The 25,089-nt window shown below is 39.3% G+C and overlaps 1 protein-coding gene across 4 annotated transcripts in view; it reads right to left on the bottom strand.

Annotated features, from left to right (window-relative positions):
* Positions 1-1,366: 1,366 nt before the first annotated feature.
* Positions 1,367-25,089, bottom strand: part of si:ch73-63e15.2 (protein strawberry notch homolog 2) — a 76,354-nt gene continuing 52,631 nt past the window's right edge. For 3 of the 4 annotated variants that reach the window (XM_041792172.1, XM_041792174.1, XM_041792175.1), the window contains 28 exons: positions 23,796-23,975; positions 22,206-22,292; positions 21,371-21,476; positions 21,077-21,237; positions 20,817-20,950; positions 20,532-20,622; positions 20,212-20,355; positions 19,908-20,025; positions 19,714-19,819; positions 19,389-19,542; positions 18,811-18,987; positions 18,209-18,306; positions 17,531-17,613; positions 17,069-17,251; positions 16,750-16,871; positions 14,842-14,973; positions 14,591-14,726; positions 13,952-14,064; positions 12,177-12,248; positions 11,895-12,003; positions 11,734-11,805; positions 11,496-11,639; positions 11,129-11,223; positions 10,436-10,528; positions 10,168-10,299; positions 8,141-8,217; positions 7,627-7,817; positions 1,367-5,715 (listed from right to left, as the gene is read on the bottom strand). In XM_041792172.1, the coding sequence (XP_041648106.1) occupies positions 4,481-5,715; positions 7,627-7,817; positions 8,141-8,217; positions 10,168-10,299; positions 10,436-10,528; positions 11,129-11,223; positions 11,496-11,639; positions 11,734-11,805; positions 11,895-12,003; positions 12,177-12,248; positions 13,952-14,064; positions 14,591-14,726; positions 14,842-14,973; positions 16,750-16,871; positions 17,069-17,251; positions 17,531-17,613; positions 18,209-18,306; positions 18,811-18,987; positions 19,389-19,542; positions 19,714-19,819; positions 19,908-20,025; positions 20,212-20,355; positions 20,532-20,622; positions 20,817-20,950; positions 21,077-21,237; positions 21,371-21,476; positions 22,206-22,292; positions 23,796-23,975 (4,545 nt within the window). In that variant the 3' untranslated portion in view covers positions 1,367-4,480. The remainder of the gene's footprint in view (positions 5,716-7,626; positions 7,818-8,140; positions 8,218-10,167; positions 10,300-10,435; positions 10,529-11,128; positions 11,224-11,495; positions 11,640-11,733; positions 11,806-11,894; positions 12,004-12,176; positions 12,249-13,951; positions 14,065-14,590; positions 14,727-14,841; positions 14,974-16,749; positions 16,872-17,068; positions 17,252-17,530; positions 17,614-18,208; positions 18,307-18,810; positions 18,988-19,388; positions 19,543-19,713; positions 19,820-19,907; positions 20,026-20,211; positions 20,356-20,531; positions 20,623-20,816; positions 20,951-21,076; positions 21,238-21,370; positions 21,477-22,205; positions 22,293-23,795; positions 23,976-25,089) is intronic. The other variant, XM_041792173.1, reaches the window with a different exon arrangement.

Raw genomic sequence — 25,089 nt, 5'->3', positions numbered from 1 at the left:
ACAGAGTTTTTATTGGATTTTCACAAGATCAAAAGACAAATCTGTCATCTTTTTTGCATTACATTAAGGAAAAATGAAAAAAGGAAGGTGATTGTTGAATGTTAAATCATGACTACCAAACAAAAACTAAAACAGAGGATAGAAAATTTGAAAACTAATTAAAATTAAAATTAATAAATAAATTATGCAATCCATACAATATATGTATTTCTCATACAGCTGTCTATCTCACCTACCCACTTTTTATTATCACCCACAGATGATCTACTATACCAGGGGTTCCAAAACTTTTCAGTCTGTGACCCCAAAATAACTGCCAGAGAGCGGGGACCCCCACCTTCCCTAGAGGTGGTTAAAGCAGACGATGTTGCACAAAACATCATTGATAAATATAGATTTCAGGTAGTTTTTGTACATTTTACTTAGATTTTACCGAAAATCTCACATAATAACTATGGTTTTAAAATTTTTAATAGAACTCCTTTTTGACAATAAGGAATACATTTACTTTCTCTTTGTGTTTTTGGAAAGCACCCCACAACCCCCCTTTAGTGACTTGTGACCCCTACATTGGGAACCACTGTTCTATACCATTTCTACTGACACAGTTACTATTTTAGCTCTGCTCAGTAACAATCTCAACTCAGAAAATGGTGGCATGTCATCCAGTAATCTGTCAATTAGGGGTACAGTTTGTGAACTCATCAAAAGGCAGTAATGTTTAAGTAGTTAAGAAATAAATACATTTAGAGACTCTATCGAGTTTACGCTGGTCGTAACAACTGCAATATTTAATAAGGCCTGCCCATAGAAATGGCAAGGCTCCTGAAGGGCAGATTGTATTGAACCTTGCCAGATGTGATTTAGAAAAAAAGAAGAAGCAAATACTCTCATGTAACACATTACTGTAAATTGAGAGACAAAGTCACCATTGACAAGTGTGAGAGTCGGAAGAAAATCAATAAAACCTTCTTTTGTGGTATGATGTGCTAGCCTGGTCCCTACTTTTCTTCAGTCTTTTTATTCTGGGATCCTGACTTTTGACTAAGCCCTGCTTTGGCTAAACTTAGGCTATCCTAACTGGCCTGACAATGAAAATAAATGGGCTGACCAACAGGGTTACACTTACAACAACAAAAATAGTTTTATTTTAAAAATAAGAGGGCTTGCATTTTGAGTAAGACCACACTAATTGGACAAATAATAAGTAAAACATGTATTTTGTTGCAAAAAAGTCCCCTTCAAGGGAAGCTTTGTGTTTAAAATGACTTATCAATGGCAGAAAATAATCATCTGCTGAGTAAAGATGTTTCAGCCCTAACTTTAGTTGAAAAACTGGGAGAAGCCACATAAACAAAAGACTCAGTTTCAGCAATCTTCAAGTTTTTATTTGTTTACAAAGTTAAGATTGCGTTTTCATATAGTCCTTCCTTAAATGAGTAGAAAACCTTTTTTTAAAGAATTAGTCGAAAGGCACAAATTTTACAATATATACATTTGGATCTAAATTATAAATATATAGAAAACAAAAGCACAACCCAGAATAAAAGTGCTGAACACAGTTTCTTTTTGTACAGAAAAAATAGGCTTTGTTTAAAAATACATACAATCAGTAGCATGTTTTTTGTTTCATTTTTTGTTAACAATAAATTATTTGAGAGTGATAACATTGATAACATATAATATGAAAACTGTGGGGAAACAAGAGAAATGGTTACAGTTTACACAGAACTATCCATCAAAGATCAGAAACGACAAACTTGCAATGCTCAATCATAACCATCAAGAGAACAGTAACTTGATTATGCCATTCTTAGTGCAAAATGAGAATAAAATGAAAAAAAGGCCTAACTACACTAATGAAGGATTCTTTAACAAAATTTTTCTTCCTAAAATTAGGTTTATACCCCTCAAATGCATAAAGCTTTGTTTGTGAGATTATAACACAAAATCAAAAGGCAAACTTTTGCAGACTGATGTGTCGGAATGTGCCTGATATGGAATATTAAAGCATGAGGGTATGAGGAAAAATGTAGAAATGCAATTTATAAAAGAAGCAATAAAAAGAATCTGAATAAGCTGTCAGGAAGTCAGTCCTAATCCGTTGCACTGAGAGAGAGGGGCGAAGGCTTGGACAGATCAATTGCACATTTTAGAATAATCTAGGTGCAAATCAACTGAAAAACCTGTCAGCTTTAACATGAATTAAATGTCACGAAACAGCAACACAATTAAAATTAAACTGTCCACAGAAAAAAATTATGTTCCTTTAAAAGAAACAGCCTTTGATCTTTGCCCTAAGAAGGCATAAACATATAGAATCACTGACATATTCACAAGGACAAACAGCAAACCCATCACATTTAGTCTAAAACATAAATACAGCAAGAGTCACAGCACAGAGTTAAGAAAAATAGCACATGTATTGGTTAGTTTTACCAATGTTATAAGGGGAAATCATATATTTCTGCTCACGCCCCGCCATTACACCTCTTGAATGCTTCTTCCTGAGATTGATAAAAAAGTTTAGATATCTTAGAGCCCGCAACTTTTAGGGAACACTTTGGTATCTCTCTGCAAACTGAAGGCCTGACAAAGGTCTACGAGTTGGAGAAACATTTCTACTTGAGAAAACTGAAGTGAGCAGAAAGAAATCCAGACACTGTACAGCAGTACAGAACAGTGCAATCTTATTTGGTGGCAGGTTATAATAGAATTTGTTTTATAGTCATCTTGAAAACTAGAAACCTCCCTGACCAAACATTTCAACTATTCTAATAAGCAGGATAACATATCTTAAAATCTAAATATCCCTTAAATATAAATAACAATTTTTTTTATAATAACAATGACTAAAACATCAAGAATGCATTGTGTTCATCCTGTGAAACTTGCTTTACAAATGTATGTTGAAGAATCTGTTTAACTAAAGGACAATGAAGCACAACAGAAAAAAAGAACCATGCAAAGCTTTGCCTGTTGAGCGTAAACAGTACTTCTGCATTTAAGTATCATAACAAGTGTAGAATCTGGTTTTATTGCTTTTTTGATCACTTGAACTTGTCCCGGCATTTTGTCACAAACCAACACCAGTGCATCTTTTTCACACGAACATGGCCAGACCTCACAGGTTTTTAAATGTGAACTATTATACACAGTGAACAAAACAAGTCTGCTCATGTTTCAAAGGTTTTAAAGCCTTGATATCTGAAGTAGAAAAACATTTCATGACTGGTTTGTCACACCAGCTTTCAGATGCCATGGCAGTAAAATCTTTTTGTTATCTGCTGTGATTAAAGACAACATAAGTTCATATCTATGTTGGTCAAAATCACACAAAAAGACAACAACGCACTTGAGACTTTCCTGAGGAATTCAAAATCAAATCAAACCAGGAGTCACATCAATAAAAGTTATTGTCAGCTTTATAAAAAACTGAGATAAAATATTTGGACACAACTTTTACTCATGCTGATTCATTTATCCGTACTCACTCTGTATTAACAGGAAAGGAGGGACACAAAAATGTGCTGCTCTTGTTTTTAAAAGCAGCAACCCAGACAATCATACAAGCACACACCAGCTGAATGGAGGCTTCTTCCTGCCACCACCAGCATGGTGTGACAACTGACTGACTCACTGAGGGGACTAAAAGTTAAATACAAATATACCATATTTAAATTAAAATTGATGCTTAAGAGTACAAATCTATACATTAGGCTACATGGATTTTTAAAGACTGCATTTATAGATTTCTCCAAAGGCACTGTTTGCAACAGCAGACTTCTCCTCTCCCTTTTCCTCACACTAGTGTTCATACAAGCAGGAAGAGAAACAAAGAGGGAGCATGAAGAAGAAAGAATGAAAACTGAGGCATTTCATGGCTAATCAGCCGAAGATTAAATTTGTTTTCCTCCTCTTCCAGTTCACACCATCACTCACAAACCATGCCTTGCATACACCCTCATTTTAGTCGAGACAGACGGCCATGAAGCGAAGTAACAGTAAAGCGAAGTCCTAAATGTGGTTTTAACTGGTAAAAGGCGTCAAGAGCTTCCAGCAATTCACCAATCATACCTCGTAAAATCAGCAGCGGGAGGTTGCATTAAGGATTTCCACACCTCGATGAATGAGCTTTTTGTTTAGACAGCTCAAATGGTCAATAAAATACAGTTATCACATGTCTTCTTTAATTTAGTTTTTAAACAGCTGCCTTTTACTGGGGAGGACACACTTTGGTGCAGAAATGGGATACTGATCAAGCCCACCCACCGCCAAAACCTCAAGCAGGTGAATACTACAGGGTGGACAGAGAGAAGGGTGAGCTGAGCGCAGGACAGGCAGTGACGTGACTATAGGCCCTGAGGGGAGATAGGTGATAGGTCCGAGGGTGCGATCAAAGACAGCAGCAAACGAGACAATCTGCTTTAAAAGACAAAAAATCCTAAAGAAAGTTGAAACGAGCCGTTGGCATTTAAGCTCAGTCTTGTTGCCGGTACTGGATGACTGACTTGCGGTCCGGCCCGGCCTGTAGCATGCTGTTCAGAGCCTCACGAACGTCAAGAGCGGCTGAACTGCAGTGGCCGTTGGGTAGGGAAACAGAGTCCGATTGGGGGAGGAGATAAGGGGAGGAGAACTGGGAGGAAGAGTTAGAAAACAGAGAGGAGGATGAGGACGGGCTGGAGAAGAGGGAAGAAGAGGGCGATGTGGGGAGGAGGGTGGATGTGGGCAGAAGGCCGGCTGAGGCGTGAGAGACCAGGTTGTTTGACACAGAAGAGGTGGAGGAGGTAGAGGATGAAGGGCTGGCTTTCTGTGTGGGGATCTGGGGGGACAAAGGCAAGTCTAGTAAATCTAACAGGTCTTGGTGATGGTTGTTAGTGAGCAGGTTGTGGTTCTGCGGCTGTGTTGCTTGCAATTGTTGCTGTTGCAGCTGCTGTTGCTGAAGCAAAAGAGGCGTTTGCATGTTTGTAGTATGCTGGGCACTCGAAGACTGAGAGATCAGAGACTCCAGATTAAAATCGTCTCCGAATCCAGCCGAGTGTCCCGTCAGGCTGTCCAGGTTCAGTCTGCCCTCTGTGGTGTCTGGGGAGGGGGATGGTGAACTCACAGTCAGGTCCAAGATCTCGTCCAAGGGATTCTTGGCAGACATGTTGGGAGGCAGTGTGGGCTGACGAATATGAAGAGATGGGTTCTTCAGTTGAGAGAAAGGGGGTAAAAATGACTGGGGGAAAAACTGTGAGCTGAGGCTAACCATGCTGGGCAGGGGCCCCTGGTTGGTGGTGGAGGTGCTGGAATTTTTGGACCAGCTGTTATGGGTTCTTTGCTGGGTTTGGCTTGGGTTTCTCTGTAAGGACAACAGGGCTGAGTTCTGGGAAGTCTGCTGTAACGAGGGTTGAGTTTGGGCTTGTATTCTCTGCAGATGCTGAGCACTGCCCCCTGTTTGTGTCCTTTGCAGAACGTTTTGGTTCAGTTTCAGTTTGAGGATCTGACTCTGGGCCAGAGACTGAGCCAGAGATTGGTTAAGCATGGGTTTCTGGCTGAAGAGATTTGCAAGGAGGTGCTTGTTCTCCTGCTCCATCTTACGCATGCGCTCCTCAGCCAATCGCTTCTCAACTGCCTGCTGCTCCCTCTCCTTTCGTCTCTTCTTCACCTCCTCATCCATAAGCAACAGCTCCTCACGCACACGGGCCACACAGTTCTCTGGGATCTTGATACCTAGGAGTGATGAGGAAAGCAATCAACACACAGTTAGCAATGAGCTAAATATTCAGAATTTGCCAAATTCAATATATCTTTTTGGTATCGTTATAAAATCTGTGTACTGTTCACTGAAGAAGCAGGTAGCTTCTCTACCCGTTTAGGGTTTTCACTTTCAATAGCAAAACATGTAGTATTTCTTGTTTAATGAATTCATACGTGTCAGTTGGCATGAACAGCAAAAGCTCATGGAAGATGAATGAGGAACGTGAGTGACAGTTTTAATTCCTACTTTTCTCATAAAGAAGAGTCAGCACTTTAATGGCAGTGGATTTGACCCTCAAAACAACTCAAAGACATCTCCCAACATCTTCAAATTCACTGTTTTTACACTGGCCTAAACTTGGTGCAGTAAAGAGTAAGGGTGCACTCACACTAGGCCATCTGTACTGTGCCTGGTCCCGTTGCAGCCTAAAGTCCGGTATTTTTGACCAGTGTGGGTCAAATTGTTCCGTGCATGGGCGCGGCATGCTTCGCCGCCCCTGCACAGAAGGAGAGGTGGGCCTAGGCACGGCACGGATGCAAATGAAGGAGCGTGAATGTGACGTAACATGAATTAACAACAAAAGGACCCACTTCAGAGTGCAGCAAGCACAACAGGCAGAAGCTGCATGCTAGAGACAGCAGGATTTTTTTCTAGAGAGATAGATCTATATATTTTGTCTCATTGTATTTCAACAAGTTACAAAGATTTTATCAGAGCTGAAGAATTTAACTTTGCACAGCTCCATATAACCTTATTCTAATGGATCTCAGTCCAGTCCATATTTCTGACCAGTTTCTAGCAAAGTCAGGCTTTAACAACTGTGAGAGGTTTTTGAGTTTGAGAAATAAAGCTTCTTCCCTTGATTGAGCCACAAACAGCAGCTTACAGGATAAAAAACACATTTTATCCTCCATGCATAAAGGAGAGTCTGCCAAATACGCAGATAAGTGTGTGCCGGGGTTAATCTCACGGCTGATTTAACATCTCTTATTATAAAATTATAATTCCGTGCTATCATCCACTAAATGAATTAACCTTTAATTCTATTTCATGTTATCAAAAAGTGAAATTGTGATCTTGATTGCTGACGTTTCAACAGAACATTGTTTATTAATCCTGTGGCGTTTCCACTTCCAGCTCTCGTCAGATGGTTAAAATTGCTCTCATCACGGTTAAAAAAATCTTTTAACTGAACATTTAATCCTGCTCTGGACACAGGCTGTCCTATGACATGAGGGCTTGTTTGGTGCAGCACTGAAAGACATCCAGATATACACAGAGAGATGTCACAGTTCATGGTGCATAAAGGAGTACCAGGGGGATTCAGATAGTACACGGACACACGGAAGAACGACTGTAGGGGCTCATATGAGTTACAAAGTCCGTGTTTCATTCAGCAGAAGTGCTTGAAACTCTGATCGGGCTCCGGATTATATGCTGTGAGCGATAACTCTCCGCTATGAACCTTTTTCTCTCTCTCCTTACTGTGCCCTGTATAGTTAATGTAGCCTACTGATCCCAGGTCAGGTGAAATAACCCCGGTGTCAGATCAGATATCATAGAAATCTGTTGCTATTTTACAGCCCAAAACCAGTATTTATGTATACTGAGTCATCAACACGTGTAAGTTCAACAGCAATGGATGCTTCCTATGATGACGTCAGCGCATGACGTATTCGTGCCCAGGCCTTGATGCGTTCAGCAGTGTGAGTGCGGGCCAAAGGGGGGGACAGGGGAGGGGGTCAAATGGGCTTCAGCACGGTTAGAATACACCACGGTACAGATAGCCTAGTGTGAGTGCGCCCTAAGAGTAAAGTATGAGTAGTGCTCCTAACCCATTACAACTGTTCATCATGTCACTTATGTCAAAGTGGTGTACTTACCGACTTGCTTGTTATGCTGCTTAGTTTTTAGCCGGACGATTTGTAGGATACTTGAGCTGGTGATGTCAGACACAACATCCGATACACGCTTCCACACACGCAACAGGGCTCCACACAACATGTGGTACTGTCGGAGGCGCATGCCCTGAAGACACTCCTGGCCTTCCTCAATTTTCTTACACTTCCCATTCCTATAGCAAAAGGACAAGAAAATCAGAAATGTCCTGGCTACAACAGAGGAGCACACAAATTTGATTGCAAATCTCTTTAAAATGAAAAAGTATGGCTGCTTGAAAGACTGTTCAGGGACGGGATCTCTCCATGGGAGCATTTCACTCACTTGACACAGTTATTTTGATGACGAAGGCACATGTGAGACTTACTATTACTTCATGACTAGTTCTCAGGTGATCTGTAAGTCCTTGGGAATGGCATCTGACCTTAAAACCAGCCTAAGAAGTACCAGCATGCATTTAGCCATTAATCCCAAAGGACGTTGTGGATTCGTACTTACCAGTTGGCATGGCTACACTTCTTGAAGGAGAATGTGAACTGGTTCTCCCAGCTGTCCTTTGCTTCCTCTGCAGTCACCTAGAAAATGATATAATATATAAAACAAACATCAACAACAAAATCATCATAAGCACAGATTGATACTGAGGCATTAGACAACTTAAGAAACATCCTTTTAGACACCAAATCCCAAAAAGGTCAAAACTGTTTTGACCACAACTTACACCAATAAATTATAGTATGTGTAATGTTGTAATGTGTCAGGCAAAAGATGTTAAGCATAGCTAATCTATGCTTAGAAACAGGATCAGCTGCTATAAACAACACCCAGAGATAAATTGTTTTTGTCCTAAACTAAACATGTTTTTGTTCTTGAGTTTAGAATTGGGGAGAGATGAGAGACACAGTATTTCCACACTGTAAGGCTATAGGACAGGCGTGATCAACCATATTTTACAAGAGCCAGCTTTTCTTCTTGACAGACGTTGTGGGGGCTAGACTAAACTATAATTAATATTTCGGTCTAATTGATTCTATTTTTTTAATATCTTTATTTTCTTCCACCATGTATTTAATTTTTGGCCCCAGCCATGATACCAGTCTCTACCCCCATCGTTGCAGATATCTCTGGAATTTCTAGAAGGCTAAAAATGTGGCCCCCCCTTTTTAAACATTAAACATTACCATTTATAAAAATGATTTTAGATAAGAAATGAGCAAATAAAGTGTGAAAGGAAAACTACCAGTTTCTTATCAATCTTAAATGTGACATGCAAAGGCAAAATGATAATTTTAGCTATTAAAAACATGGTTTGCTCCAGCTCCAGCTACCAGCACTGCAAGCACAGCCTCCTGTGAGAGTGTTAGCTCACACTTGTGGTTGAATTACTTTGAACTTCGTTGTAACTGGGTCAAAACCTCGTATCTCTAAAATCACCACTTTTTGGGGAATTAAAAAAAAGCAGCTTTTTTCTATGAATTTAGCACCGACTGGTTCTAGTCAGCACATTTCTGACACATTTTATTGCTTTAAAATTTGTTAGAACCCACTGACAGATGTACCAACAGCACTGATTTAAAAACAGAGATACAAGGTTTAGGTCTAACTTCAGCGATATATATATGTATATATATATATATATATACATATATACATATGTATATATATATATATATATATATATATATATATATATATATATATATATATGTTAGCTCATAATGGCTGGATTTCTGTAAAACTTATCAAATGTTAAGTCATTCCTGTTAAACTCTGTCAGTCTCACTTGTTATTGGGGTTGCTTGAAAGGGATTAACAAAAAAAAAAAAAAACACCCAAACTACAACAGCAAAGCTTTTTCTTCTCACATTTTCTGGATTGAAAATATTTTGGGGGCTGGATGAGCGGCTGTAGGGGGCCTGATGTGGTCCTCAGTTCACTAGTTGAAGTGCTATATTTCACTACTATATAGGGTAATATAGCTTAGCTCAGTTTTCCTTTATAACCACCAGGGGGCATCACACACCCATATTCAATCAAGACAGACAGCACAAACCAGAAAGGTCCAGCTTAGTCGTCCAACCACCTTGTACATTACCAGGAAATGTTCTTTTATTCTTGAACTTATCATTCCCACCATATCATCTGGACAGAAATCAAACCGCAGAATACATTAGGTATTCTCTAAAATGTTGTGTACTTTGTGTAGTAATTACTCTGTATAGACATCAAAGCATTTAAGAACTACTAGCTAGACCAGTGTTTCTCAGCTAATCGAGCCTCAGCACCCACTGTCAACTCCTCATGGAGAGGAGCGACCCAAAGTTTGGATATTTTAACCAGATTTAACTACCAAACCGGTACAGCTTAGAACTCAAGACAGTACAAAAGATGTGACAAAACAAAAAAAAAGGCAGCAAACATGCTTTTAAAGAGTTTCACAGACAATTGGCACATTTTTAGGCACACATTCACAACCCACTGAAGAACCGTGGACTGATTGATATTCAGATACTCCAGCCAATTACCTTGCGGTAACGCTGCTGCAGGTTGTCCAGGCTCTCAGGATGGGTCTGCTTGCCGATGTTGGGCTTGTATACGATGAGGTTCTTGCCTCGTCCTTGCTCAGCTAGCAGCACACATGGGTGATTACCTCGCAGCTGCAAAAAGACCACACAGAAAGGGAATTTTTTGCTTTGTGGCAAATCATTGATATGCAGAGTCAGGGTTGATATTAAATCATACATTCTCCACATGCAGGGGCTCTTAAAGAAGATCTCTAAAACATGGACTCACCTTCTGGGACAGATAAAATCCCTCATCAGGACCTGTAAGCTGCAGTGACCTGTTGTAAGCCTCATCCCAGGTCATACCTCTGTCCACACTAATCTGAAGGGACAAAAAAAACAATAGAGTAAAACTTGTGCTTTACATTTTAAACCTCTCAGATATACAGGTGTACAGATAAAGTGAATTCAGCTCTTGCACAGTCATAAGACACTTTCTCTATACTTGCTAAACTGGTCCTAGCTGTGCAGCATTCTGCCAAGCTGCCAACTTTAAAATGTCAAATGTAGGTTACCCTGCAGCCGACAGCTAAAAGCAGAAGATACCAGTAATTATCCTATTCCCACCTCCCACAAGTGTCTACAGAGGCTCCTCAGCCTGGAGCTAAGGCTGTATGATCACAGTATTACCTACAGCAAAGTGACATCAATCACAACCCAGCAAAGAGACAGCAACCTGTGGGAGATCAGGTTGTGTAAAACTAATTTCTCAGTCTGGAGCAGGTCGCTTTGTATGCAAAACTGTGCACAGTGCAAACCTTGTCATGCTTTCCTTAATGTATTCATACTTTTAAGTATGGGCTGCCTTATCAGTGAGGATTTCTGAACTGGTCTGTTGGAGTCTACTGCTGTTTGTTGCTTATTTAATTAATCTGAGTACAGTTTTTAAATGTGGCTACTGCTGAGATAAAGTCATGCCTACCTTATATAGAACCACCTGTCCATCCTGAGGGTTTCCAGCTGTCAAGAAAGTTTCCTGTTTCTCTTCATAGATCTCATCGTTACCTGGGGCCAGGTCTGTCAGAGACAAAAGAGCAAGTTGTAAAGAAAAAGAAAGACTGGGAATTACGTTTAAAGCCATCCAATTTAAAGAACGCTGACAGACAATCACAGCAAAAACAGCAACTGTTGTCAGTATTGACATTTTTTGTGCAGTTGATTTTCGGTTTTGTAAATGAAATCTTTTTTTCTGATATGCCATATTTTTAGTTGTATGAGCTACTTCATGTTAGGATTTTCAAAAATGCTTATTATAAAAGAGCATGGCACATATTTAGTAGTTCTCATACCGAGGATCCCCATGTCATATTTGCCCTCCTTCTTATCCTTCTCGATTAGGTAGTCAAAGTTGTCAGTAAAGTACTGGAATAGATAGTTCTGCTTGTGGACCTCGAGGCCAAGGATGCGGTTTAAGAACTTGGTGATGCTGCAGTCTGGGATGAAAACACAACACAGAGAAATTGAAATGTTTTTCCTTCTTTAAGTTCAATAACATTACAAATGCCTTCATGTCTCTAAGTATTTTACCTTTCTCAGTACTGATCCCAAAACGTGGCTCCCTACAGAAAATGCCCACGTCCATCATCCCCTGTTTCATGTCTGAAATAGACAGCAAATGTTTGATTGAAGGAACAGTTGAGTTTGTTTCTGTTTTTCAACGATTTGAGTCAGGAAAAGTTCAAACAAACCTCTGAAGAACATGGCATCACCCCCTGGGTATCCTTTTGGAGGGGGCACCTTGTTCTCAATGTGGCCAAGAATTGCTTTGGTGATTTTATCCAGAGCCTTGGTACCGTACTGAAAGGAAGCAACATAACAGTTACAGACAAGCTCTAAATAAAAAGCTGATTTAGCAAAACAAAAATCAACACTCATTGCACGGCATCCCTGGAGGAAAAATATTTGGATAGGAACACATTATGACATGTAAAAGTCGGAATATATACTCAGCTTTTCTTTCATTTGTTTACCTTGTTCTCAAAATTGTACTTGCTCAGGTCTCTGGACTCTGTAGCTCTTCTGTCTCCATGTGTTAATGCACCCTACAAAGTGGATTAGCAACAATGTTTTTATTAGTGGTCAGTGGTATTATATCTACAGCTTCAAGAGCAACATCTGAGTAATACAAATGGATACATGGACACGTAGTACATCTGTATTTGTTGTTTATCATCATTACATATCATCATGATCCAACCTGACTATACTGTTTAGCTCTGATATTGCTTTCTATGTCGGTTTATTATCAGCAATCACACCTAAAAAACAAAATACAGACACTCTTTCAATTATAACACCATTAATGGTCAGTAAGATATTTTAATCTTTTTTTTTGTTTAGCAAAAACTTAATTTTACCTACATCTAAAGCAAACTTATTTTCATCAAACCATTTTTTTCAGTTTAGCCCTTTCATTCTCTACACCTACTACTAAGTTTTTCAGTTTTCTCCAGAACCAAAGAAAGTCAAGCCATCTACAAAAAACACTGCAGTGAAACTTTACATAAGTCATTATAATACTCAAAATTATAACCAGAGATTGTACATATTGCTGTCTTTTATCAAAACAACTGCTTAACAAGCTTAAAACTACATCCCTCTACCAATATGTCTGCCATTTTTCATTTTATTTTATTTGGAATCGCACACAATAGAAATTAATACAATGTCTGGTAAAATGACTTCCAAGATGATCTGTATTTTAAATGTTTACATTACTTTCAATCACATCTTAATGATATGAAGTACAAGAAACAAGACAGAAAAATATAAACAAAAGAAGAGAAAAAGTAGATCATGGGGCGTCTCTCTAATTCTATAATACAGGAACACTTTTCACATAGTCCATAAATATAATCATAAAAATAAATAATCAATAAATGTATGTGTAAAACAAAAAAATGGGTGTTTTGGAAGGATGTAGACTTTCGATTATTCCCAAACTTTATTTGAAAAGTTCTGTTAATCTTTGGTAAATTAAAACGCCATTCTTGACAGTTTTCTGTTAAAGGCAAACCAACACACCAGTCAGCTGCTGGCAAGAAAAATACTTTGAGATATGAGGACAAAGGGATGCCTTAGCCAAACATGATTTCACTGCTGATCTGGAGTCAGCCAGATGCAGATATTTAGCTGTCTGTTTTTTAGTGTTGTATTTGATTCAAGCAGGCGGCCAGAGGAGATGTGACCTATCCCTGCTGCAGATTTACCAGACAGAGCTGGCAAACACAGGAACAACTTCCTGGAAGCACTGTCCCATTGCACACTTTATGCCCTTTTCCCAAAAGAACTGTCATGCTGTGTCACTATGGAAATAAATGACTGCTAGTCCTGAAATGCATCGATAATTATGGAAAATAAACGTAGTCTCATAAATTATCCAGACAAGCTTCTTTTCTTTTTCTGCTTATTCAGTTTTCCGTAGTTGAGCTGGAGAAGGGAAAGACCCAGATTCCCTTGAGGTTTGAGGAGATCACACATAATGGAGCGCTTCGAGACGAGGGGATACCCCGGGATACAGGAAGGACAGAAGGTGAGGGCAAGAGAGAAGGCAAGTGGTGGTGTCGTTGGCAGATTTTTACTGTTTACAGAGGAATGCTCCCTACATAAAACAAGATAACTTCATAATTTTCCCATAAGACAGATTTCAATCAGTTTGTGGGAAAATGGAGCATGGGGAAGGAGAAAATGTGAAAATAAAACAACCCACCCACATAATCACAACTATAAGGGTTTTTATATTTACCAGGCTCTCTAGTCGTTTAGCTACAATGGAGGCAAATCGTCTCTCTCCAGCCAACTCTGAGATGAGGAAGATGTACTCTGGGGCCGTCACCTGATTGGACCGATGTGTGCGACCTAGACGGAAAAAGAAGACATCTTAATACAACATAAACCCTTTTTATATTGTTGCCACACAGACATCCTGCCAGATGAATGTATTGAAAGAAAATATCTTTGACAAAGCAGGTTATTATTTCCCAAGCTTCTCTAGTAAATAACAGCTCTGAAAGTAAAGTCAAATGTTTGGGGCATAATGTGAAAAATAACTAAACTAACCATGACCACAAATTATCAGAATGGGTTCAGTGAGACAAGGCAGCATCTGTCCCTACTTGGTTATTCTTGGCCTAAAGATGAATAGGAGACAGAACTCTGAGGAGTGAACGTCTCCTGACCTTTGAGGCCGTACTCTTCAGCAGATTTCCCTTTCAACATTTCTGTTACCTTTTGACCTGAAATTCCTGCCTGCTTCAGGCATAAATGTAGAAAGTACCAAAGACAAGAGAGCTGACGTACTCATGACAGTTTCAGTTCTGTTCTCAATGTATTTCTCATCTTTATCTTTGAATGGCTCATTGTGAGAGAACATTGCATTTCTTACCAAATTGCTGAATGGCTCTGTCTGCACTCCAAGGTAGCTCCAAGGTCATGTGGACCCTCCGTCTCTGGTTTTTCACTCGTTTGTCTGCCTGCAGGGAAATCCCAGAGCTGGCTGCCTCTGAGATGATGGCCACTAACTGGATTGCAGAGGTTTGGATTCTCATTAAAAATGTTTCAAAAGCAGCACATACTACACCTAATATAGAAATTATAGTTTCTTTTTGCTATGTTTATTTGGTTTGTGTATCTGACCTTTTCTCCACCCATGAAGCGATCTTTCTCCTTGATGTTAATATGGTCGATGGTAAGGCCCTGTTCAGCCCGGGACTCGTATCGGACACTTCCGTCAGGACGCCTCACAACACGGCCTTTACGACCAGTCATCTGGAATAAAAAAACAAAAAAGATAATCTCATTATACCACTTGATACACAGCTTGAACAAGATCCCGCTTGAACATCATGTTAATTTATATCACTGGTGATAATGAAAATCTAGAAAAACCTATGCTCCATTTTTACATTAACAATGCCTTTTATACTTTTACTGCCCAAAGCATACAAATAACTGCACTTTAGAATGAGCGTCCGCACTGTCCATTCACAATGTGTATTCAGGCTGCTGTTTTAAGAGCAGGCACCCATATGCTGAGGCTACAGTCTTCAACGAACTAGCTGTGGGATCGATTCCTGGTCTTGGTGCATGTCCCCTGTCTTCTTTAAAAAAAAAAAAAACAAACAAAAAAATCCCAGTGAATGCAGTGATGTTGGCCTGATGTTGGAACTCACTTTCCCATTTGTTCTACAAACAAGAGCCCAAGCATCTTTTCTATGGGGTTCTTACTGTGGCCTGGTGTCCCTGTATGCTGTGTGCAGTAAAGCCACTGCCAGTACAGATGAATGGAGCATTGAGAGATGGTTTCCTTTTTTCACTGTTGTTTTTTTGAAAATACAAAAAAGGGCAAAATGCTAGCAAATAAAGAGCCATTAGGGAGCCAAAAGACTGACTTTGATGACTGAGTCAAATAGTCCAGATCTCTAAAAATAGCAACGATTTCCATCATTCTGAGTGACAAACATGAACAAAGATTTTCTTTTGCTTGCAAGCAAAGTTCCAAAGATCATGTCAACTGAGTGGGGTGCGAGTTTTAGTCTTCAATGCATGCCAGTATACGTCACACCATCACAACTCATTCATCTGGGATAAAAGTATTCTAGACCTGCTCTGTATGCAGTCTAAGTGATCAGATATCACATATTTTCAGAACACACTGTGATTTAATTTGAAATGATTTAACCAGGAAAACCTCATCGCGATCTTATTTACAAGAGTGTCCTGGCCAAGACAGGCAGCAGAACAATTAACAAAGATGCAGACATAAAAACAGAGCAGCTACAATCACAAAGATACCAAATCTTAAATCACAGAGCAGAAAGCAATCAGTCGAAACAACTACATACAACCTGATGCGTCTTCCTCCAATGCCTTTAATCTACCTTCGAAATGATTTAGAGACCAGCTCCTAAAGACGTAAGGTCTCCGGAAGCAGGCTCCAGGCTGCCTGAAACTCCTTTTACCCATTTCAAGACTTTGGGAACAGACAGAAAAAAAATAATTTTGTGACTGAGTCTCAGAGCGAAGTAGTATGAGGGGAGCAAATTTAGTAGAGCCTTATAAATAAGGACATGCTACGATGCTACAAGTGGTCAAAGAACACCAACCAACTCAGTAATACAGAGTACAATGATGAGTAGATTGGTAATGAACCTTAGTGACTGATGGCAGACAGTATCAAGAGATTAAAGGCATTGAGAAAATGCATGCATGTACAGAACATCACTATAATCAAGCATAGGCATAAAAGTGGCAGAAACCAGTCTTCTCTGCATCAAAAGAAAAACAAGACTTATTCCTGAAATAAAAACCCAGTTGCAGCTTTAATTTCTTTACCAGCTTCTCAAAATAAAGCTTAAAATACAGGTAATCATCAACTAAAGAATCAAAAATATATTTCTAAGACTATACATCCACACAAAGAATGAATGATTATCACTTGGGTATGAAAATACCAAAAAATGAATATTAATGTCTTGTTAATTCATTATCTAACCTTAGTATAAGACAGCATGCCTGGATCGTATTGTGAGCTTGAGATCATACCTCTGACACTTTATCTGGTCCTCCAAACTTATCAATGAGCTCGTCCAAGGTATTGAGAGGTAGTTCTTTTCCCAGCACAGAGATTTTGTTTAGGAGGCCCTGCTTCATCTCCTCTATCCTGGCTGTGAATAGAAAGCAGAGGGAACATTAACCATGTGACACGATGAAAAAAAGGGTACTGAGAAAACAAGGTTGGGGTCTTTCTAGCCTGAAAAACCTATTAGGTTGAGACTAAAAACATATCCTTAAATACTCTGAGTTAGATGACTTCCTCACACATCACTTCAGCTGACAGAAACTGAAAAGGTTCTCTTCCTACCTGTCTGGCAGCTAGTGTGGTTCACAAAGATGACATCATCATTGTCCAACAGGGAGTCCGGTGAGGAGTTTGAGTCTGTGTCCATGCCATCAGAGTCACTACTGCTGTCATCGCTGATGTTGATCACACCTCCGCTGTCCATAGTGTGCTTTGGTACCTTTAGCTGACGACCTCTTGGCTTTCCTGATTGTGAGTGACAAAATTAATTAAGAAACACGATTTAAAGCTTATTTCAAATAAGACAACTAGATGAACACAGAAAGAAAAAACATGTTACAATGATCAGAACAACCAGACACAGGCATGTACATTTTTAGAAATACAACCAAATAGCACTCTATTTATTGTTGAATTAGACTGCAGGGCTGACGCCGAGTAAGTCCACTGGGCACGGTACTCTCCTAATGCTACAGAGAAGTAGATATGCAAGCATCTCACAAAAACCAGGTCCATTAAACTCACGTTTTCTCTTATTCCCTGGTGCTTTCTCCCTCCTCTGTTTCTCAGATGGGAAATGTTTTGTTACAAGTGACTGAAAAACTCCCCTAAAGAAATGAAAAAGAGGACAAAAACAGAGATAAACTTTCACTGTAAGAGCAGAACAAGAACGAAGCAGAGCCTTTGTGGTTGTAAAATAACCTATACATTCCTGATTTTGCCTCATTATAGCCGTCATGTGCTGACAGGCAGATGAACATGTGTGTGGTGTGCTTGACTCAGACATTCATGCATGTCTGCTGTGAGGTCAGACGAGTTCAAAGCACTCAACACTTGTACCCTCCCTGTCTTGTTTTTTTTGGATGAACTCCTTGTTAATTTAATACCTGCATAAAACCAAACAGACTGTAAGGTTTGACCGAAGATACAAATTGATCACTTAATCAACAATCAATGTTTTAAATGCATGTATGGCACTGTGAGGAGATTTTTCCCCAAAATTAGTCAATCATTTCACAGTGAGAGAAAACTCCACAGCCTGCTTTGGCCTCAAACAAACGGAAACTAACAAATGTAGAACGTTTCAGGCAGCTTTCAATAGTGTGGTAACTCTCCTGTTTTCCTGTCTAACTTGTTGCTTCTCATGCATGCAATGTAAAGTGCTGCAACCCATAATTACAATTTTCTTTTTTTAAAACTCACTCTGCAGCAGAAACAAATCTGTCGAGATGCCCGTCATTCTCATCCAGGACTTCTCTGGTGCGAGACTCTCCTGTAGACTGAAGCCCAATCACGATACTCTGTGGTAAAAAAGGATCAAACACACATCAGTAAACAAAGATGCTTACAGTGCATCCTGGAAGACATGCAGTCATGGACTCATTTCCAACACAGTGATAGAATTCTGTGGCAAACAGAATACATTTGTGCAGAGAAGTGCAAACAAACACTAATGAGGCTCTGAAAGATGGCATTTAAAGATGCTCATACACAGAAATTCCTGATATGCTTTAAAACAACATGAAACTGTTACCAAAGGTTATTCTTCTTCACAGTTTCACAGCTATTTGAAGTACAGAAACAATGATAGAATTTCAGTTCCAACTAGGTCTTCCTCTTAGTTATTAATAGTCTTCCAGTTTATACAATCTATTCAGAAGGTATTCCGACCAATTCATTTTTTAAAATTTTGTTATGTTGCAGCCTGATGCTACAGTCGTAAAAATATTATTTTTATTCTCATTAATCTACTCTCAGTACTGCCATCCCATTTTATTCAGAGTTCAACAGTGTGCTGTACTGACCTTTCCAGCCTCCAGTTCTTTCTTGGCCAGCTCCACCAGGCAGCGGACCTTGGCGGCGATACAGAGGTATTTGAAGAAGCGCTGGTGAGATGACCAGAACTGCCCCCACAGAGACTTCCTGCTGACCAGGCCCAGCTCATCAGCTGCGCGCATGAACACCTGCAATGCCTCCGCCCACTGGACACACATTTCCAGATGTGGTTAGTCAAAAGAAAATTTCTTACACAACACCCTCAGCCTACACTAGGTCTAAACAATTTTGAAAAAACATCTGATTGTGATTATTTTGACTCATCCTGCCAATTTACAGATTAAAAAATAAGTGATGTTGTTTTTACTGAAAACTTCTATAAAAAAAGGCATTTAAATATTTGCATTATGTACGTACCATAAAATCTCTGCTGCAAAAAATTAAATTATACTAGTATTTTCACAGTGTTTTGAGTAAAATAATTATGGATCTTTCACAATTTCAAAATTGCAGTAGGCCATACTGTAATTTAATCTAAATTTCAATCAATTGCTCAGCCTTAGCATACACAAGACAGCCTAACCATTGTGAAATGTGTGATGCTTACAAGTCTGGCAGCTTTGTTGTAGACCAGTTTGAAGTCACTGTCCAGCCCAATCTCCTCAATGCGGAAGGATACCCCTGAGAAGCTCAGCTGCCTGGCAATGTACATCCCGCTCACTTTCATGTCCATGGCCACAATTTCCATGGCACCAACGCCTCTGTATACAAACAGGAAATAAATTATTTAACTTTTCTCACTCATGGTTCAACTGGACATTAACATGAACTGACTGTAAGGCATTGTCCAGTTATCAGTGATTAGAAGATTGAATCCACATAATAGAGAGATAATTAGAAGACAAAATGCTCCAGAGTTACACTCTCCTAACCTTTTCTCGATGGCGTGCAGGAAATCATCGAAGGCTCTGAAGGGTGTGCCTTCACCCCAGATTCCCAGACGGCTCATATAGATCATGTTCTTTGGCTCAGAGGCACCTAGGGCAGAGATCAGAAAAATAAATATTTTAAACTTCTAGGTTGTATAGCATTACTTGAATGAACCTGTGTTTATGTTTCATCTTACCTGTGGCACTGGCGTACACCACTCTGGCCCGTGGCAGCTTGTTTTGCAGGTCAAGCACCGCCTTGCCCATCTTTGTTGAAGTAGCATTCTTGGCTTTGTGGCATTCATCAAAAATTATCTGCAGCAGGAGAAGTCAAGGGCAAACATAGCAGATACAGAAGACAAATTTCCCATAGGTATTCATACTCCTCGCTAGGTGTAAATGCATGTTTTAATTTCTGTTTGCTTACTATGTTGTTATCAAAACGTGTCAATAGAGATAATGTCAATCTTTATCTGTGGGATTGTTAAAATGAAAGGATACGACTCCATCAAAGTCTGGCTTGCACCAATCGAGGATCTGTTTAATTCTTGTCCGGTGCTGTCCTCCTGCCTGGCTTTCTCCAATCAGCGCAGAATACGTTGCAAACAGGACTCCTTCTGAGGTAGCTGTGTCTCCATACTTAATCTAAAACATCAACAACAGTCAAGCATTGATAGAAAACAATATATTTTTGCGGCATGTGAGAATGTTTACACGTTATCCAATATGGCTTTGAGTTCAGTTGCACAAATGACTCCAAGAGCTGCAATAAACAAGACTTTTTCTTCTCAGACTGCTATGCTGACTCCATCTGGACTTACCTTGTTTAAGGCATGCACAGGAATATTCGGTGCATCTATGTCTTTGAGATCTCTCTCTGCATCGAATTTCAGGTCATTGGATATGCTGAACCTTAGGGCAGGAACAGGAAAGACAGTAATTCAGAAGGTTTCTGCATAAACAAGTCCTTACATGCTCAATATGCTCTGGCATGCAACAGGATATAAAGTAAAACATATAAATTACTGAACCCCAATGATAGTACAGGTCTTAGTTAGATTTAATGCTGGTTTTTATTATTCTACTCGATAGTAAATCTCTCTTACCATAGTGCTTTCTTTCTTCCCTTAAGATAGTTCTCCAGGATGATTCCTGCCACGGTGCGTCCCTTTCCAACCCCTGCTCCATCTCCGATCAGGAAGCCGGCCCTCTGGTTGTTCTGAAGTATAACTTCATGTTGCTGAGGGAGCACAAAGAGCAAAATGCATGAACAAAGATGCTAGTGTGATCAACCATTATTCAGTCATAACCTTCCAAAATAAACACGCGCCTTGTGTACAGTGAGTATGTAAGCTTGTCAGAGTACCTGGCAGGCGTAGATGATGGCTTCCAGCTGCAGTGCAGACAGCTGGCCACTGTTAATAGTTGACTCAGGGATAGACAAAGTGTATGTGATGTCAGGAGGAGGGACACTGGATAGTGTGTTTGTCTCCACCACAATATCAGGATGAGAAATTCCTATGGTGGCTGAGGAGAGGAAAGAAAACAGCAGTTTGAAACATTTTACAAACGTTTTAATAAATGCTGCAGCACCCTTTCTGCATGGAAAAAAAATGCACTAATTGGTAAATTGATGTTGACATTTAGTCTAGTGACCTACATTTAGAAGGCTTGTACTCAGCATATGTGTCTACATGTCCCAGTTCTTCTGTCTCCTCTTCCTCAGCATCCTCTTCCTCCTCTGGGGGTGGCTGGGTACTCTGAACCTGGGAACAACAAAGCGACTCCATTATGCTGTTCACATTATAAGCAAGCACATTTTATGTTATACTTGTTGTTTGATAATGAAGGAATAAGTCAGAGGCTGATGAGCAGTTAGTACCAAGTTAGCACAGCACACATAGAGCTCCTTTTCATGAAATGTTAATCAGTTCAGCAGATACATGAAAATGAAATGAAAGGTACACCAAACCAGCTGAAGCAGACTGAATAAGAGCTTTGAATTGCATATTTTCCGTGTAGACTAAGTGCGTTGGTTAATCAAGCAACACTGTATTTAAGTTTTCTGAGTAAGCAAAGGGCCTTGCTTTGACACTAGCAAGTATTAAAGTGATGCTTATTCTTATAATAAATAGAAATCAATAGGATCATGCACTGCATTTAACATGCTGGGCTTTGTGTAATGTTTCTGCAGACTTTTAATACACGCAATATGAAGCAATGCTTGCATCATGTGTGGTAAGGCTGACTTGCCACACAAGGCACAAGCATTGCAATTTCAATTACCACTTACTTTATGTTCATATATTGTCCTGTATAGTTGTAGCCCTTTGTCTGAGATTAGAGGCATGTTATTTTGTTATTCATACACTGTGTAAGCCTCCTTTAGTAGTGCAAACACATGCTGCATAGAACACAGCCTACTGCTAATGTTTAGGCTCTTTTGTTAGTGAACTTTTTTTAAAACATCAGATTGGAGTAGTAGGTGTGGCTACCTGGAATCCTCCTAAAGGTGGGGTGCTGATAATAGCAGTTATATCATCCAAACTGGCCAAGCCATGAAACCTGCCGGTGCCATTCAGCTGTCAACAAAACATCAAATGAAGAATACAAACAAAAATGAAAACAGTGCTCAACGCATATATAAAAAAACAAAAGAGAAAAATGAGTAATCACTGTCTGTGTTTGTATATTTATGTGCATAAAAGTATGGGGGCACTGAACATGGACGTCTGATGGGCCAGCAATCAACAAAATGTAATTTGTTTGTTGGTGAAAAGCAAGCAACAACAACAACAAAAGACAGATAAAGCTGGATATGTCTGGGAAACATAATGGATGAAATGAGGACAGAATGAAAAGGGAAACATAAAAGGCTTTCAGGAGGCGGGACAAATTAATGTACTCTGATTCATATCATAAAGATATCCTTGGACGTGGCTCATTCAATAAGACTCACGGCAATCCAAACAGGGTTAGAGAAACACTATTTTAGAAGTAGCTCCTCTTAGGTTACAGACTTGGAGACAGTGATAAAGTACAGTTCAATGAGTTTATTTGTAGGGACACTGCAACAAAATAATTATAACTATTTATAAAACTAATACACAGCTGGAAGAAGTGTCAAATACTGCAGTTATGTTCAAGTTGAAGTTATTACAGTTATCTGAGAGGTGTTTTTTAAAGATTCATTTTCATTTTGTTTTTTAAAAGTGTTTAAAGGTGCAGTATTTAATATTCTGCCTTGCAGCATTTGGCAAAGCAAACCTGGTAAAAACAAAATATTTAAAAATAAACCTCTATAAATGAGTTTTTAATCATTTTGATACAAAAACAGATTTATGTTTTATTAACTTAGAATTAGTCTTTTCTTTCATACATGGGGAGGGACTTCTTCATCTTGGGTGTTTGCATTTTGCAAGTGTCTACAGAAAGGAACAAATAATTAAAAAATAATCAGGGGATTAAACGCTAATTTAGATAGGCCTACTTATAGATAATATGTTTCATTTTTACCAAGTTTGATCTGCTCATTGCTTCTATGCTAAATATTACTCACTGCACCTTTAAGTTCAATAAATGCATGTAATACAGATGCTTACAAATTAATGAGTAATAGTATTTAATAATCGTGATCTCAATATCAATCAAAATAATTGTGGTCATGACATTTGCCATAATCAAGCAGCACTAGTGTGGGTTAATTCAGTTGGTAGAGAAGGCACTCGAGACAACAGTCCTCGTTGCACTGGCTGAAGGATCAGCTACCCATCCTGACAATGTTTGGTGCATGCAACTTATCCTCCAACATATCTTTTTGCTGTAAATCTGAAAGTATGGTAAATTCTGTAGTTGCAACAATGAACAGAAACCCAGCTACACCCCTTTGAGAGTCCCATCTGAGATTGAAGTATTGCAGTAAGCCAGAGCAGAAATAATGCTAACAGAGCAAGAGCAACAGACTGGCATTTGCCTTCCTGTGCCTGGTTCCACCTTCCCAAAGAGCAGAAATGTATGTGCTGATTTAAACATGTTTTTATTACATAATAGTTATTTTGACATGGGTTTTTGTGTACTTTACTGACCTCTAGCTGGCTCTGTGCTGGTGTGGTGGTGGTTGTACTAGTGTTTATGTCCCAGAGGGTGGGCACTGTGTCCAGGTTATCTGTGCTGATGAAGGACTGAGTATCAGCATACTCGGACAGCGAGTCAGCCGGGGAGGAGAACAGAGAGTTTGTGGAGAGGTCATCAATGCAGGACAGGTCCTGGAGGAAAAGCAAAACACAAACTGTTAAAATATGACTGACGAAAGAAAAATATCAATACACTGCTTTAAAAAGTTCAAAAAGGGAAAATGATTATGTTGATTCTTTGAGAAATACTGATGCAAACAACCATAGAATAGCAGTTTTTCCAGGCACTTGGTTTGCCATCAGGTCTTAAGAAATCAAAGAAAAGCCTAAATTATGTTTTTTATATCAGACACAGCACACAGGTTTCATGAAGTGTGGAATAATCAAGGATGGGAGTAATCCACAGATGATAGAGGTAGCATGATCATTATGGGTTTTAGCCAACACTGCACTCCTCTGGGGTCTACACCAGTAGCCTAAACAAAATCTAATCACACACAGATGTGTGACCATAGTAATAAAAAAGCAAGGGGCATTCATAATTAGAGTGCTTGTGTATGCATGTATGTGTGTGCCATTTCAACCATGGCTGCCTTCCAGTCGCTCCTCTATTCATATCCTCTCTGAGCCATTAGCATGCCATGCTCCTTAACTAGCCTCTCACAGGCACCCCTGGGCCCCTGGAGACTTATAAACATAGATGTGGGGAGATGGAGATTGAGTGATGGAAGCAGTGAGAAATCATTGCAGACAACAGGATGAACACAGGAAAATACAGTTTTAGAAATGGTATTATTTGTCTGCCAATGTGAAGGCCTTGATGTCTGTGGCTGCAAGATTGTATAATTATTAGTGTTGCACTATTATGTAATTATGGGCAGTGGCAACTATACTATACAATATTGGGATTTGCAACAGCAATTGTGATGTAATACCTAAATGGTATCAAGAGTGTACGTGCTTAATTATCAAGGAAAATTCAAAGAGTAGTGATGGTTTGAAGTGTGTATTTCTCAACTCAAAACATACAAATATCAAGTAGCATAAAAAATACTTTTTTTTCCTTCTTTGAAATAAAGGTGCTTCTACAATAAGTCCAACAGTGGCACTATCGTAAACATGGATGACTGCAGAAGTTTCCAACAAGAAAAACATGTTCTGAAGTTTGCAGATGATACACTCATAGTGAGTCTATTACACACAGTGCCTGGACCAAATGATGCATGATTTTACTCAGTGGTGTGAT

The sequence above is a fragment of the Cheilinus undulatus genome, linkage group 7 (assembly GCF_018320785.1).
Source record: "Cheilinus undulatus linkage group 7, ASM1832078v1, whole genome shotgun sequence".
In the NCBI taxonomy this organism is placed as follows: Eukaryota; Metazoa; Chordata; class Actinopteri; order Labriformes; family Labridae; genus Cheilinus; species Cheilinus undulatus.
This window is presented reverse-complemented; position numbering and strand designations above follow the sequence as displayed.